Source organism: Thunnus albacares, chromosome 10 (assembly GCF_914725855.1).
Source record: "Thunnus albacares chromosome 10, fThuAlb1.1, whole genome shotgun sequence".
In the NCBI taxonomy this organism is placed as follows: domain Eukaryota; kingdom Metazoa; phylum Chordata; class Actinopteri; order Scombriformes; family Scombridae; genus Thunnus; species Thunnus albacares.
In genome coordinates this window covers 12,159,690-12,177,241 of record NC_058115.1, presented here as the reverse complement: position 1 = coordinate 12,177,241, position 17,552 = coordinate 12,159,690, and the positions used below count along the sequence as shown (strand labels likewise).

At 41.7% G+C, this 17,552-nt stretch overlaps 1 protein-coding gene across 4 annotated transcripts in view; it reads left to right on the top strand.

Moving 5' to 3' along the window:
- Positions 1-17,552, top strand: part of unc5a (unc-5 netrin receptor A) — a 143,968-nt gene that overhangs the window by 86,962 nt on the left and 39,454 nt on the right. For 2 of the 4 annotated variants that reach the window (XM_044363549.1, XM_044363548.1), the window contains exons 3-6: positions 4,870-5,013; positions 6,684-6,787; positions 7,999-8,179; positions 13,345-13,512. In XM_044363549.1, the coding sequence (XP_044219484.1) occupies positions 4,870-5,013; positions 6,684-6,787; positions 7,999-8,179; positions 13,345-13,512 (597 nt within the window). The remainder of the gene's footprint in view (positions 1-4,869; positions 5,014-6,683; positions 6,788-7,998; positions 8,180-13,344; positions 13,513-17,552) is intronic. The other 2 variants (XM_044363551.1, XM_044363550.1) reach the window with 1 other exon arrangement.

Genomic DNA, 17,552 nt, shown 5'->3' with positions numbered 1-17,552 from the left:
CACTCAGACAAGCCTAATATCGACTCACCCGGGATTGAGACCAATGATGTTTACCCTGTGTGTGTTGAGCCCCTGTTGGCTCAAGGGGAGATTCATCCTACCCCACATACACATACATACACACAAAGATGTCTGTGCTCTTGTCTCTCACAGTATGACTGTGTTTTGTTAAGTGTTACTGTTCTTTTTTGCACATTTGAATGTGTAAATAATCTTGTTTTTGCCACAGATTAGAATAAAGCACAGTGCAGTAAATGTCGGTGCCTCCTTTGTGTGTGTGCCAGTGGATCTTGTAATGGCTTGTATTATACTCCAGGGTCTGAAGACTTTGCAGCAAATTCCATCATACAATGGTAAGGTCAGTTAATTCATGAACTCAGCCTCTCTGCATCTCTTTCAGTCCTCTCTTTATTCCTCCCCTTTCATTTGTTAAAACTCACTGACTCTTGATGTAAGCCAGTGTGTTTGTGCTGCTGTCTTTAAGCCTGTTCCCAGAGTGTGCAGCCGGGATGCTTTTACGGCTACTCCTTTTAGATCCAAGCTCTGCATGCTCTCTGTCTTACACACGGATTGTTGATTAACAGCATTGTGTATGGCATAATTTCCATTTCCATTGCTTTTCAAAATCCTATTTGTTCCCCCACACTTTCACTGTTTGATTTACTCACAAAAATCTCTATAAACAGTGTGCACTGACTGTCCAGTCTTCAATTATTACTGTGCACTCACAGACAGTAAGCTTTACAAGCACTAGCGGGTGATTTTAGGTTGTTGTTTTTTTTGCTTTTTCGTTTGTTTGGTTGGGTTTTGTTTGCCCTGTGTTTCGCCTCTCAGGCAACATAGAGGTTATCCCAATTGCTAGAGGTTGTTGGGACTGTATGCAGCCTGAGATGAAGACTGCAGGCATAACTCAGAGCTGAAAAGAGCACTTCCACCTTTCATGCATGTTTTTATTTACAGTTGATATTCTCCTTAAAAGATGCTAGAATTGACCATCAAGATGGAAATACATTATTCATCATAACGTATCAATGAAAGTAAACATGATTTAAGTACATTTAAGTGTTGGGTTACTATATTATTACTGTAGTAATATGACAGACTTACTATAATCTTACTTGAGTTGTTGACAAACTTTCCATAAAGATTCCAAGAGAAAAAAAATCTTACAAAATTTCACAACTTGCTCTGTACTGTCTGCCTTGTTCAATTTTCCTTGTAACATTGCTTTACATGACTCAATCTGCTACTTTTTGTTTACTAAAGAACTTATACAACTTATACAGGTATAACTCTGGTGTTCAGCAGTGATGTGTGTGTCTGAAACAGCAGTTGTAGATCTCTGCAGTCTTATGTGTACAGCACCAGCCAGGAATTAACTTGTAACAGCAATCAGGTATCAATGTGTCAAAAAAACATGTAATACATATTCATCACCTCTTGTCAAACATGGAGTTTAGGTGTGAAGTGGTATTTACCATGACGAGACAGGATCTGACTGTATTAGTATGACTGTGTGTGAATGGTAGCTTCTGTTTGTGTCTGTGTGCGTGTTCTTTGTCAGCCGCTCTTCATTTCAGTACAATATTACAAAGCATGGAGGTGAGTGCTTTCCAGAATTTGTGGGTAAGCACAGCCTACTAAGTTGCCCCATTGCACTCCAATAAAAACATACTCACCAGGGTGCCAGCTGTAAGCCCAGGATTCATGTGGTGTCAATCACATAATCACCCCTTAAATGTTTCACAGTAATTTCACTGAGGTTTGGGATATGAGCTCATTTATAAATGGGCCGCAGATCAAACCGAAGGCTGAGGGAATCATGTCATGTTTTAATTATCGTTTAACAGGAAATGTTAAGTGCATGCTCACTGTCTTGCAGTATAGGAAGTGTAAATTTCATCTTACTCTTTTTTTAGTTCTGAACGCTTTAGAGTCAGCTGAGCATACTATTATAAATCGATATTGATATAATTGAGTCATAAGTGTGCCAGTGCCCCTTTTTTCACAAAGACAAAGCTTTGTGTGAATCAATACTGTAGTTGTGGCATCAGTCGACTTTGAGTGTGATATTGACAAAGTTTTGTTTTACATACTGCTGTCCCTGTTGAAATGTCTTTGGAAACAGTAAATAGCAGCCTGTCCAATCATTATTAACTTCTATAAAATTACAGTCCTATTTTGTTCACAAAGTGATGAGATTATTTTGTCCTACTTATTAATTGGAGTGAAATTGGACAGAGTGACTCACAGCAGTGTTACTGGAAGGTGTCAGACACAGAAAGCAGGTAATTATGGAGACAGGAAGAGATAAGGAAACAGAATGCAATTACCCTGGCAAGCAGAGCTTCAAATTGCTCTTCTTAGGATTCCTCACCTCAGGTTGCTATTGTTCATGCTTTGCATCTCCATACTGATCTTTATTCCTTTCACCCTCAAGCTCAAAGAAGACGGGAGGTTTGCATTAATCAAATGAATTTCTACTGTAAGTAGAGCCATACAAAGTAGTGAGCGCGCCGTATTGCTGAATTCCTAATGTATGTATTCCAATATATCTTTCCAAATGATTTTGCGTTAGTAAACTGCTCTGAGCTCAGTCTATATGAGGGCCATCAAATTTTTCTGTTGTTCGTCATATCCAAGGCTACAGCAATTTCTCAAATTTTTGTTTCATTTAACTTTCAGGTTTGAGGGCACTCTTCAGATTGATTTTCCCAGTGTTTACCCTTCACACTGCAACTGTACTATTGTTGCAATCATGTGTCCATTTATAGTGTTTGCTGTTCTGGTTTTTAAGGATTTTATTGATGAGTAACATAATCACAAACACACACATAAATACATATACAACTACAACAAAAAAGAAAAAAAAAATCTGAATATAACTGCTAAACTTCTCCCCACATTTGCACATCGTTGCATACACTGTAAATTAAAACATTTAACCAAGAAAAAACATACAGTAATTGCAAGAATAACCACTGTCCTTAAGGGCTTGCATATATAGAAAATTAGAGTGTTGTTAATTTTTCTATAATGTACATGCACATGTTGTTTGTTTTTGTTTTTTTTACTTTACTTTATATTTTAGGGGAAAACTAATTGCTGCCATACTGCTGATTTGCAGGAAGAAGGAGGGCTCCTTCTGCTCCATTTATTCATTCTTTATAGTGCCCATTTTGTTACTCTAGCCATTTGTTTTAGCTTTTAGGTGCTCTTTCAGCCTGTGCCATACACTCTCACTGCACACACACAAACACACACAAACACACATCTGACAGAAAAGCTAGAACTGAGAGAGGGAAAGAAAGAGTAAATGAGAGTGAATTCCTCACCTCAGCCTTTTATTTTTTGGTCAGTTTTGCATTAAAACTTAAAGCACACTAAACATTTTTTTTCCTTGCTGAATTAGTTGTGAGTGAGGCACAAAACGGGAGCATGTTGGTGAAATCTTGCACACAGCACGGGGTGTTGTTGACGCTCAGAGTGCCGCTTCAGGGCTGGATTCACTGCACATGTACTCACATTTATTGTGATCGCATATAGAGAACTCCACCGCATTTAGACGCTAATACACAGGGAGTCTGCCAGTGACCCTCACAGCTACTTATCACAGTGTGGCTGACGGCAACGGAGCCACTCCGCTTCCTTCAGCGACTGCTCATGTCACCGCTAGGCCACACAACATTCATGCACAATTTCCCACATTGTTTAAGAAAAATTCCCATTTTTGTTTGATGAATACACTATCAACGCAAGTGCTTTATATAATTGCTGTATAGGTTTGATGGCCTGATAGGTGCCACTTAGTCAAGCTTCAGTCAGCCTCTGTCTGGAGCTGGAAATGATCATTGCAGACAGATCAAGTGTGTGAGGGGAGTGTAAGAGTGTCACAAAGTGCTTTTATGTAAATGGCATTTGAAGAGCAGCTCTCCATTGCAACTTAAATGTACAGCGCTGTATACTGTATGCTGCTCTATCAGTCTCGGGGACGTGTCCTCTGTGACTATAAAATCTTCTGTGTTCATACGAAAGGTTCAACACTTCTTTCTCCAAAAGACCCCAGAGACAAAAGATCAGACGGGGAGAGCTGGATCCTGAAGGAAAAATGGCAATCTCTTCATCAGAGTGAAGAGAAAGTAGGACACATCTTAGGGAACCAAGGTCAATGCTCAATATATAAAAGATACCTCTGGATTACAGGTCCCAAATAAAAGGTCAAAGAGGAATGAAATGAAAGATTATCTTTCAAATATCAAAAAGACAACACAATATTGTTTGAACGATTTAGCAGCATGGATTCTGTCCCAATCTTGCATTGTTTAGAGAAGGGTTGCCCTCACTTCCTTCTTGAAAAGCAATAAAGCTATTTTTGCCCTGCGTTACAGCAGCATTACTTGTAACCGTCGTGTAAATGCTCCATAGATTGTGAACTCCCTCCTACCCCCCCTCCTGGATTTAATAATAGAGAAGCGAGTCGGGCTGAGTATTTTTGTTTGTGCACTGTTTGTTTATTTCTTCCTTGTTCCTTCCCAACTGTAGCTGTTTTAACGCCCTCCAAATTACACCAAGGATAGCTGTGAGGCTCTCTTCTCATTTTCCTCAGTTAACAAGCACTCTGTTTATATATGATTATGGTTCTCTGCTTGTTTATTCGGCCCAGCTTTTTAAATTACTTTGCTGGTTTAGTGCAAGGTACAAAATGCACTAAAGGATTCATTTCAGCTCATTTGTTTTTCTTTTTGTTGAGAAATATTTATGGTCATTTCATTCCTTGCCACCGTCAAGATGAGTTGATGGGGCTAAACTTGCGCTCATTCGGCTCCCCTGTTCACCATTTTGACTGTTACTCCTGTGCTTGCTTTGCAGCGCTGCCAATCATGCAGGTGACGATTGACATCACCAGACAGCAGGTGGAGAAGATCTTCGGTCTCGATGAGTACTGGTGTCAGTGTGTCGCCTGGAGCACTACCGGAACCCAGAAAAGCCAAAAAGCGTACATTAGGATTGCTTGTGAGTGCACTTTAAAGTGATCACTGTGTCATTACAAATGCAAACGCTGCCTAACAAGGTGCTTATATATTGCATTCCAGTATGTAATAAGAGGATATTAGCAAGATGATTTTTTTTTTTTTTACTTTGGGTAGTTGGAGAGGGACTAACTTTCATTTAACAATTAGCCTAGAGGCCATTATGACTTGATGCACTACAGTGTATTACTGTGATTACATTTAAGTTAAATCATCCTCCTTTTTCATATAAAGAAGAAAATATCCGACCCTAGCAGGTAGACATGAGAGTAATGCATCTGCTTGAAGGCAGCCTTAAAAAAAGTAGAACACTAAATTTGAGTATTCATGAGCATATTTTTCACTGGATACAGTATATCAGCAATGATCCCTATGAAAGTAACTGGAATAAAAACAGATTTGAAATTTATTGCTGTATAGCAATCATAAATCTGTCAGGGGAACACAGACACATCCCTCGCTGCAGCCTCAAAAGCTTTATTAAAAGAAGCCATTTTACATTTGAGTATTTTAAAGTATTCTGCCTATTAATTCCCACATAAATATGCATTATTCCAGACAGAGCTGAACATAGCACCATCTCCAAACCACCAGACGTTTTGAAAACACACATTCATTATCCAACCTTGTTTGAGAGCTCAACAAAGTCAGTTAGATGTAAGATAAGGACACACACACACACACACACACACACACATGCTTTAATAATGATCCACGTGCGCACACACGCACAGATTCACATTTATGATACTGATGTGCACGCGTGCGCACACACACAGACATTTGAGCCTTCCAGGACTGTTCTATCTTAAGTCTCCTCCAGTCCCATTGTATCGGCTTTAATTAAATTGAATGTCGCAAAACACTCTGCTCGTCTTAATGTTTCTCTCAGTATGATTGGTCAGGACAGGCTCAACATCAGTTTAAAGGGATTCACTAGCGGCTCACAGCCGCACCCGCAGCCCCTCACAATACAACACATTGCTTCACTTTCAGTCAAAACCCGGGGTGAACACATCAAATTTGCACCAACCTGGCAGCTATCAGTGGCCCGTCAGATACAAATAGCCCTGCATTCATTTCCCCCCCTATTAGAAACAAGCATTGCCAGTCTTACCTGTGTAATTCACAGCCTGGGCTTACAGACGAATATATAGCAATACTTAGTGCAACAGTAAGAGTATTCAATGAGACGTGATGTGAAGCCCCATGCAGTCAGCCAGGCTTGCAGGAGCTCTTGTCCAGGCGCCTCAGGGCTTTGTTTTCGTGTGGCTGCTCCAAGCCCTCATACAGATGGAAGCTGGAGGCTGGCGGATGTTGGAGAGAGGAGAGTGGGTGGGAGGGAGGAGTGAGGGGTAATGCAATTGCTTTTGCTTGATGCCGGGCCCCTCTGGCAGCAGACAAGCATCTCTGAACCAGCCAGGCAGCCTGTAATAAGCAACATGCTTGGTGCCACCCATCCCCGTGTGGCTTAGAGGCCAACTGGAGTGCGACATGCTCAGCGAGGCCACGAGTGGACATTTCAAGAGAAGCAAATTTAGGAACATCAACAGGCCAAGCTTTGTGGATAGAAGGATTTCATTTAAACCTCACTAGCTCTTAAAAATGTCCTAATTTTGTTGTGTTTCTTCACATTTCTTTCTTCCACACCAGACTTGAGAAAGAACTTTGAGGAGGAGCCGCAGGGTAAAGAGGTGGCATTGGACCAGGAGGTGTTACTGCGCTGCCATCCCCCAGAGGGAGTGCCACAAGCTGAGGTGAGATACAGATACGGAAGATATTTATAGGCCCACATCTAGCATCCATTTACCCTTTCCTCACCAGGAGGACAAAGAACAAAAAGTGGCTCAGGATCCGCTCCCTGGCGTCAGTACCTGCTTCACCAGGGAACAGACAACCCTGTGCGGATAACTTACACCTCTAATTATTCCCCATTATTGATTTATTATCTCTCTTACATCTCTGAGAAGCCATATATCACATCGTCTCGTCACATCACTCAGGATAGGCTTGGAGGCTTCACTCCCGTTTGGCATCTCTAAAGGCCTATCCATAATTAATGGGTCTATTTGCCTCACTCTCGCTATCTCATTCTCTATCTCTCTGCCACCACTCTGTGTACTGTATCTCTCATACACTCTTGTTCTGTACAAGTCTCTTGCTCTCTCCATGTCTCTCAGCGATATGTGTCTTAGTTTAGAGGACCAGACTGGGGCCAGCTGTTTCATCTCGTCTGCTGCATCCTCCCAGTCCCAGATAGGCACTAACTGTTTAAATAACAACACAAGAGGAAGTTAGGCCAGCCACTCAGACAGCCCAGAGACCAGGAGAAGCAGACTGGCCAATCACAGCTCGACAGTGTAGGGACAGTTCGCGGAGAAATGGGAAGGAAGGTGCCAACCGCAGTTCAACAGAAAAGAACATCAGAGCAGAAGTCACCACAGGAGAAAACAGGGTTAGTGCACAAGAGGAAGAAAGCCCAATTATATGCGGCATCGCAACTGGCAGTAATACTAACAACAATGCAGCTGCACAGTAGCTACTCTCGAGACTGCACAAGGTCAAGTGAGAGCACAAAAACAAGCAAGCCAATCTGAGTGTACACCAAAAAAGGAATAACATCAGTTTTTGGCTTCTGAGAGAGGGCAGATAAACTACACAAAGCATGAGAAGTTTTGCTCACAGACCACCAACAGATACAAAATGAAAGTCGCATCCCCCACACAAAAGAGAGTAAACATTTAAATAAGTTGGTGTACAAATAAATTAATTCCATATAGGTACAGGTTATGTTTGTTCTTTTTTTTCTGTCTTTGAGTGCATTAAAAAAAGAAGTATCTCACAGCTTTTCCCATCCATGTAAAAATCTCTCATCCACAGCATGTCTGGTCACTGTAGTGCTGCATGAGAGGGGGAGACTGTTCTATTCCATTGCAGTGAATTTTGACCACCTAAAACATATTTTCAGGTGGAGTGGCAGAGAAACGAGGATGTGATCGACCCAGCGAGCGACCCCAATTTTTTCATCACCACCGACCATAATCTTGTCATCAAAAAAGCCCGGCTTGCAGACACGGGCAACTACACGTGTGTGGCCAAAAACATCGTCGCTCGCCGCAAAAGCACCTCTGCCACGGTCCTAGTCTATGGTAGGTGATAACTTCTTTCAACAGGATACATTGATGTCACAGCTCTATACGCAGAGGCTAATGTGAGGTCTGGGCTTGAATGATGCCCAGCTTCAAAATATAAAAACATGAAAACGGCTCAAATGAATCATGTTTCGCCTGCATGTTGCTTCCCACATTAACGTCTGCGGCTCTCTTGCATGGAAGATACCTGCAATTCCCTTTATCAGGTGGTTGTTGTATTACATCTAGATCCTACAGTATATGCAGTTTTACGCACGTGCCATATGGTAACAACTTGCATAAGTCAGTTCTGCTTTTCAGAAAGCAATGAATTACACTATCATAAATAACAACATAAAAAGATAGTAGTGTATCTGCACATTAATTAGCACAACTTAAAATGTTACTGGCAGCCATTCTGCCAAAGCTGGCAGTGTCCTATCTCGGGGCTGCCATCTTCCTTCTTCTTTGTAGTGGATCCAATATGAAAAAAGAAATTGAATTAACGGCAAACTGTAAATAATGACTTGGCTTGATAAGCAGACTGACCTTTATTAAAATGCAGAGAAACAGCATATTTTCTATCACAGAGGGTTCCTTGGGTACTGGCACTACTATAACTTTGCATACATTACAGCTTGGCTTAATTCTCAGATACATGCAAACAGGCAATTTAAATCACGTGGGAATGCATCATTAAAGCAACTTTGTGCATATAAGGAATGTATAATCTGGCACAATGTCTGTCACAGGATCCGCTTTTGTTGAGACTGATAGAAAAGATGATTACGGTACTATGATGTGTTGTAACGTCAGAACAAGAGTTCTTGTTTATTATGTCTGATGTATCAGAAACAGAAAAAAACACCATATGCCACAAATACACAGCGCTATGTAGAAGACTACACACACTCTCTGTTTTTGCATAATTTGTTAATCAATTAAATTTTAAAATAAAATTATTTGAAGGTTTTTGGTTTTATTGTACAAAATAATTATACAAAAAGAAAAAACTGAAATGCATGAATGAGTTCCCTGTAAGTATTTACACCCCTTGTGGAATCATGGCGTCAGTGGGAATTCTTTTATCAAGTTTTAATGTTATGCAGTTCTCATATTCAGGATGTAGCTACTTGAATATTAATTACCACTTAAGATTGCTGGTTTTTCAGCCAACAAAAGCTCTAAATGGAATCTCAATGGATTTCAGGGTGTAGGATGAATTCAAATTCAAACAACATAAGAATAGCATGGAAGTTCTTGTTCATGAGATGTGGAGGGCTTTAGAGCCTTCATATAGCAAAGAAAAAAAAATATGTTCCCTACTATATCCAGAAATACACATGTGGCGGAACTTATCTAAAGATAAGACAGATAGAGCATCCGCTATATTGCATATGACAGAATCCAGTGAGAAAATACCTGCATGTAGTGATTTTTTAAGTATCCTTACTTTTTTTGTTTATATGTGTGTTTACTTGATAAAATCAATACTTACCAATAGAAATGTAAAATGATAGCAGAGATCATTGTATCTGAGATCATTATAAAGTTTGTTGACAAAACCCTTCAAGTAATTTCACTTTTCAAAAATTTTGTAGTTAAGCAAACTGTGTAAACCCTGAAGGGGGTCCAAATGTTTAAAAAGCGCAGTATGACTGTAAGTCTGTAAAACTTGAGGCACGATCACTTTCACAGCAAACTATTTCAAATGAAATGTGTTAATTTGGAGCATGCAGTCAAAACACACATTATCATTCGCTCTCAGCCTCCTGGAAAAAAAAGTGCAATTATTCTTACTGTTGATTATAATTGATAAGCTTGTTGTTGAATGACTTGCTGTGTTAAAATGACTGTGGAGGCAAGAGCATTCATGCTCTTATTGATTGCCTTTCTTGTACTGTCAAACAATAGTTCTCACTCTTAGACCTGAGAAATTGTGAACAAATTGCTGGGGTGCTTGTATGTGCAATTTTATTTCTTCCCATCACACTATGTGTTTGGAAAGACGGCGAATGTATTACCATTGCAGTGTTAATTGAGGTTAAATCACAATAGAAGAGGTCTTGTTCAAAAACAGACCTTACTGCTGTTCACTTATGTTGCTCTATAGCAGAACAGAAAGAGTCCACCATGTTAGCTGATCTAGCTAGCTGTAGCAAGTCATAATAACCACTACTTTTCAAAGGGGGTTCAACAGGGGGCCAGAGATGCATTTTAACAAGGTCTGGCTGGTGTGACTGCACTCTGTGCTAAGAGGTAATCAGGGGCCGAGTTGCCTGGCAATTTACCTCGCTGTGGCGGGCAATCAATCGCATAGAGAGGGCAAGGAAATGATTCAGGCACGACAAGCACAGGAGAGAGTTAGGGGGAAATTAGGGAGGGAGTATGTACAGAGACGGAACGACAGTGCTGTTCAAGTCAATAAATCAGGAATCTCTATCTTGGAAGCTAAGGCAAACACAGTAGATACAGGAAGGAGCTGATTAGAATTAAACCAGCGTGATTTGATGTAATCACCCGCCATGATCAAGCGGTATAGCGCCAATTACGTGCCAATAGATGGTTAAGGTTCAGGATATGGGCATCGGTGCAGCAAGTGGAGCTGTAATAATAGGAATTCAGTTTTTGAACCCCCTGAACTTCATGTTTCAAATATAAGAGAGAAACAAATGATAGTGTTGTTCTCTACAATTCAAAGAATACTTCAGCTTGATGAATTACATGTAATGGTGTGAAATCACTGGTGGATGTGTGACGGAAACAATCTGAATTACTGGAACAATCATGATATATTTATCTTTCAGTAGTTGGCATTTACAAGGAGTAGGAGGTATTTTTTATGCATTTTTTGACCATGAACATTGTGCTATAAAAGGCATTTATTCACAGTGATTATATTCTGACTATATTATGAGTGTTTTGTACAATGTTCTTGCATTGCTTAAAGCTGAAGTGCGGAATTTTACATATAAATGAATGTCCATGATATTCAAGCCCTTGCCAAACAAGTTCACACAATGCTAATTAGGGACCGAGCCCAAAAGGCAGAGGACTACTGTAAAACAGTAGTCCTCTGTAAAACAGTAGTCCTTGCCTAAGGGCGAGGACCCTATTGTTTTTTGTGTGTTTGTTTCTTGCTGTCTTTCTTTCTTTATTTATTATTACGGGACATCACACCTAAATTTGACCACCTAAACATGCTCAAAAAGTCACCAAAGTTCGCACGCACATCAGGTCTGGTGAAAATTTGATAAAATGTAAAAATTAACCCCTAAAGTGCCAAAATGTGCTCTCTAGCGCCACCCATGTAACTAAAATGGCCGCCACGGCCCGTAGGAATGTCGTAGAGAGATCAAACCAAAACTCAATTATTCATCTCATCAAGACCAACAAAGCGTACACTGACACCCCTGACCTAAATCCAACAGGAAGTCCGCAATTAGCCTTTCAAAATAAGACTTTGCCCCAATTTTGGCCCCCGAACAAACGCTATCTCCTCTGAGGGAGTTAACAGTATCGGCTTCAAACTTTAATAGATGGCTTATGACACTATGCTGAAAAAAGTTGTGAAAAACTTTGTAATAACTCGAACGGTTTGGATTTAATAAGTCCTGAAAGTTGCAGTGCCACATCGCACCTTACAATGTAAAACAATGGGGAGGCATGAACTTTGTGTCAAACAGAGGCTTCTGACGTCTAAACTATAAGTCTGACCACTTTCAAACCTGTATCAATGGATTCGCAACGAAATTTTCTACCAAAAAATATGATTTTTAATGTAAGCTTTGGCCAAAGTCATGGGATTTATGAGGAGATTTCACAAAAAGCATACTCTAAAATCCTCCTCTCCAACTGGCCCTGGTGATGTCACTCCCTCGGTGCTGTGAAACATTCCGCAATACACACTCATTCAGAAGAGGAGCAACAAAAGACTTTAAAACTCACACTCTAATATCTCAAAAACAATAAAAGATAGAAAAAACATGTAAATTCAAGATTTGTAGGTCAAAGTCTCGTGACTCATTTAAAGTTCAAATGAAGTTTGTATCTAAAACTATCCACACTCTCCATTCAAATATATGAGTATTTTTCTGTGTCCAGCTGCAGTTACTTATTGTCTCTACACACCTGACGGTACACATGTCAATCAAACTTTGACCAGGTCATGTGGGTTAAAAATCTTTCCTTTTCGAAAAATAGACTTGATGAAAATTAGGGAAATAATTTGTTTTACACACAAACTCATCAAGAGTTTTCAATTTACTAATTGAAATTGAAGTGAATGGGCCCAAAACTTGCATAATTTTGATGACACAAGTGTGAGCAAGACAGACATGTCTCAACCTGCAGAAAATTCTCATCCTGTCAATCAAACTTTCAAAATAAAAGCACATCACACTTGTAAGAAATATCCCTCATTTTTAAAAAGCAAAATGATCTGATCCCGACGGACCAGAGTGCGAGGTCCCAACCAACGCTGCTTGCAGCTTTAATTAATCCTATTACCACTAGGTAAATCTCTCTGTATTTTGTAGTATATCAGAGTTTTTAAATCTAGTGTCTGTGATGACTTTCCTGCACTGGTGCACTGGTGGTGATGCGTTTTATGTCAACCAGCAATGATTGGTTTGCAACTGTCAACCGGGGCTGACTGTCCTCAGTGCCCCCCAACCACGTCACGTCACCAGGGTGGGGAACGGCTCACATAAAAAGCGTCAGGGGTCTGCGCCGATGACATCGACAGTGTTTGTGTAATTACTCTCACTGCTAGAAAGGGGAGACGAAAGTTCCGCACTGCAGGTTTAAGTGAAATTGGGAGCGATATTTAAGTGTCCACTAGTTACTTTGCAGCAACTGTCTTCCTCAGAGATAAGGTCAAAGACGGCAAGCTGTCATGTTATTTTCTACTCCCTGTTGAAGCCATTTTGTTTTCACCGCAGTTGGCTGTAATTCCAACTGGAACACAGGAAGCAGCCCCCTTTTGCTCTTGCTCTTCCATTGACCTTGCAGCGCTGAAGCAATGAGTGTAACAGCAGTCATGATTATTCTAGCGCAACACACCTCTTTTCCTTAGTGCATGTCGGGTAATCCTGGCTGCTCTGTCCCTTCATCCATCCATCCCTCCCTTCCAACCTTCTCCCTCCCTCACCCCTCCATCCCCCCCGGCGCTGGTCTGACAGTCAACGGCGGCTGGTCCACGTGGACCACCTGGTCGTCCTGCAGTGCTGTGTGTGGGCGTGGCTGGCAGAAGAGGAGTCGGAGCTGCACCAACCCCACGCCACTGAATGGAGGCACATCCTGTGAGGGGCAGAACGTCCAGAAAAGTGCCTGTGTGGCCACCTGTCCAGGTAACTCCCAGGCAACCCCGTTTGTCCTGTGGCGCTTGGCTTCCTGTGGCTTCCTTTTTGCATTTTTTTGCATCTAGAAGTCATCAATTCATCTTTATTTTGGCTGCCCTTTTGTACCAGCACCTCCACGTCTTTTCTTAGATGTCAGTGCTTCTGTTGTTTCCTGCAATTAGACCGCTTGTACAGCAATGTCAGAGCCTATTAGTCCTCACAGTAAGACCTCAACCTGCAAGTGATTTATTATCCTGCTTTGTTCACATGTCTCTTTATCTTCTGCGCAGTGCGCAGACCCTGCTTTTATTTCAGAGACCTGTCTGCTTTAAGAGACATGGTCCCAGCCATGGAATTGTGTCAGACCAGCTAGTACATTTGTTATTGTTTGCTGCTCAAGCTATGTAGTAAATATGGGCAATAAAAAGCTGAATTATGGCAGCCTGTGTGCCATGTTTACGTGTGAGGAGTTGAGGGCGTTTCATTTGCCTGCCCGTTCTCCCTTGTGAGAGCGTCCAAGAGGCAGAGTGTCCTGCCTGATACTGAGCAACACATATCGATCTCTTGTAGCCTGAGATGGAAGCTGCTTCATTTGCAGTCCTACATTAGCCCCCTGACAGAGGGAGAGATAGTGAGCAAGAGAGAGAGAGCAGGATAGGAGAGAGGAGGTGGAAGGTGGAAGCAGGGATAGAGACAGATGGAAACAGATACAGTGAAAGGAAGGCAGAAACAAAGCCCCAGAGTGAGAGAGAGAAGAGGAAAAGTGAGAAAGTAGAGAAAGCCTGAGTGTGTACAAGCGATGGCTGTTTTGCTGCCAGCAGATCAGTCTGTGGACATATAGCTGTGGGGCTCTGCAGCCAAGCTGACCGCAGGAGAAATCTCCCATGCTCGGTAAATAGCAGAGAGGGAAATCCAACACCTCTGGCAGTGGCAGCTTCTCCCTGCCTAAAACAGAGGTTATCTTCCTCAGTGAATCAGGGTGTTGCGTTACACATCTCCCATGTAAAGACATCACTAGATGTCAAGCGTGAGTGTAAGTAACATGGCCCACTGGAATACAGCAGGAGGAGGAAGACAAAGGAAACACAGAAATCCATGACGCTCCGTCAGGACGCTATCTGGATGGATTTGGAATTATTAGCGCTGGAGCAACGAGTAATGGAATTAGAGGGGTGTCCAGGGATGCTTGACATTCCCCAATAGCAAAGCAGGATACTGACCTCCATGAGCTTAAAGAGATTAATGTCAGTCCAAGCTGCTATTGTTAGACCAAACCCCACCCTCCTCTATCTTTCTCTTACCCCACAAGGAGAAAGTGTGTAATTTCAACCCTTAGGGTGCTGTCACAGAAATTGCATTGTGGCCCTGTGAACACAGTTTGTGGAGACTTTGGAAGAGAAAGAACTCCCTTTTTTTTCTCTTGATGAGAGATGCTACAACACCGTGACCTCTCTCACACCTCTATCAGCCCTGTTGTTTGGCAACAGAGGGTAGTCTCTGCCTCCTTTTCTCACTCGTTACCTTTCTCAGACAGAACATCAGTTGGACAACCCCAGCTGTCGGCACCCGGAGAGGGTTCCCCTTCAAGGCCAAAGCCCACCACGCCAGAGCCTGGGGAAGATGGGCTGTTGTTTCCAATCACAAGTGGCACCGCGGCTCTGTTGTGTACTCACAGACATGCCTCTGAAGTCCCCCAAGATGAACTGGCTGCTCCTGTCATTTGTCAGCAAGCGCACACACAGCCCAGCAACAACAATCCCAAATACATCTGAATCCCTGCGTTGATTCATCAAACACATGATTAACATGTGTATGAATCACCAGCCTGAATGCACAAATGGAAGTTCTCATGTAAGAGTCACATTCAGTAAGGGGGGCGGCGAGACCGGAGCTATAGAGCATTCTTATATCATGGATAACAACTTTAATTATCACTATGCTTATAGCTTTCACAAGTCTAATCTAGTAGATGCACAGTCGATGGTGATTTTATAAGAGAAAGTCTGGAGAAGAATGAATTACATGGGGAGATGTAATGCTGCAGATAGAAATCATCATGTTATTTATTTAGACACAGCTGACATTTGGATTCAGAAGTAGCGTTCTTTTTTTTTTTTTTTAAGTCAGACTTGAGAGGCATTTTTTCCTCTACATTGCCTTTGTTTCTGAGCTGCATTTTAAGAAATCGCGTAATTTAATGCTGGTCTTGTTTCAAGAGTTCATTAATTATGTAGGATAAGATTCTTTGTTGATTATTAGCTCTCTAGTGCATTTAACTTACAGCATTAGATCTTTGAAATGGGTTACAGAAAAATATAGTTAGTTTTTTCAGCTGCTTATTCTGTGTGCAATCTGTGGTCTCAGTCTGTTTCTGTTTTGTCTAAAGCACGTCGATGGCCTCTCGGATTTGCTGCACTTCTCCTTTGGGGATAAAGAGACGCTGTCAACTGAATGAATATTCGCTGGAAACAAATCAATTTAAATTTGGAACCGACAACATGGAAAGACTATAATTTGTCTCTGCGTTGCCCAGCTAAGTCTGTATATATATTTCTTGTCAAAAAGCCGATGGCCATGTGTTGTTCCACATTTTGAAAGTAGCATGATTCCCTCAGAGCAGTGCTTAGCTATAGACATGCAACTTCCACAGACCGGCACTATCTTACGATGGCGTGTTCAGAATCAGAACTCTCCACATGTCTACTGACAGTGACTCCTGTGTCTAAATGTGAGCTCCCACCTCTCATCGGGGGAAAGTGTGAAGCTAGAGAGGCTCATCTGTATTTTTGTCTAAGTCTCCAAAGTGTTTAATGAGAGTTGGCGGAGGCCTGCGTGGCAGATCAGATGGGCTCCATGCTGAGAGAGACACAGGGAGCTGTGGAGGAGGAGGAGGAGGCTGAGGCTAAAGCCCGAGGCTCAGAGCAGAGCAGATCAACACTTGAGACAGCGAGTAGCCAAACTATGCAAGAGCTTATCTCCAATTCTTTTTCCTCTCTCTCTCTCTGTCCCTTCCTTTCTCCTTTGTCTCCATTTCATCATATTCCACTGAAGTATACAGTATAAATCTGCAGTCCATCCCTCACCCTCTCATCGACTCCATCCCACTCTGACTTGTGGTCAGAGCCAACAGTCATGGCAAAATGTCAGATCACGCCAACATTTCCGACAAATACACAGTACCAGAGCCAACAGCAAATAGTTAATTTTGGAAGCAACAAGGTGATACCTGCCCTAAACAAATGAACCGAACTGTTGCCTGATGTGAGAGAGAACAGCAAACAACCTGAAGAGATTTCTAACTTGTGTGAATTATTTAAATATTGTACTGATCCCTCCGGCTTGCCAGAGGAGTCATGAGAATTCTTCTAGATGGAAAATAAACAGACTCAGGGCTGGTGTATTTGTGCATATGTACTTGTAAGTGTGTGTATGTGCATGTACATACAAGTTAGCACCCATATGTTTACTGTCTGCACTGCAGGCAAGCGTCTAATTCTACTTTGGAAGTAAGCATTCGCATGTCTCTGGATATTATCAGAGAGTTCTGGAGACTTATATTTTATCCAAGGAATAAATAAATGCTATGGCTTATAAATGTGACAGAAAAACACATTAGTTCACTGCGAAAAGACGGTGGCCATCTGGTGACAGCCTTGCATCAGCGCTGTTTTTAATCATTCTGTGCCATTTGTTTTGGCTCACCATCATCATATCTCATTCTGTCTCCTGTTTTGGTTTATGCTAGTGGTTTGGTTAACATAAGAAAGTAGGCTCTACTTTGTTCAGTTATCGATTTACACACTACATCTCAACCAGCAAATGAAAATCTGATTTATAAAATGTGTCAGAAATACAGAATAAGGTTTGGTGATTAATCTCTGTTGCATCACCCACTTCTGTGGCTGAGCTATCAACCCCTTCTGTGGCTCTGTGGTTTTCTGTGGTTTTTCTTTTTTTTTCATCAGCCTTTGAACACTGGGATTAGGGGTGGTTACTGTGCACACATGTGTGTTGACAGGACAGTGGGAGCAGAGGGGCGGCCTGCTGGT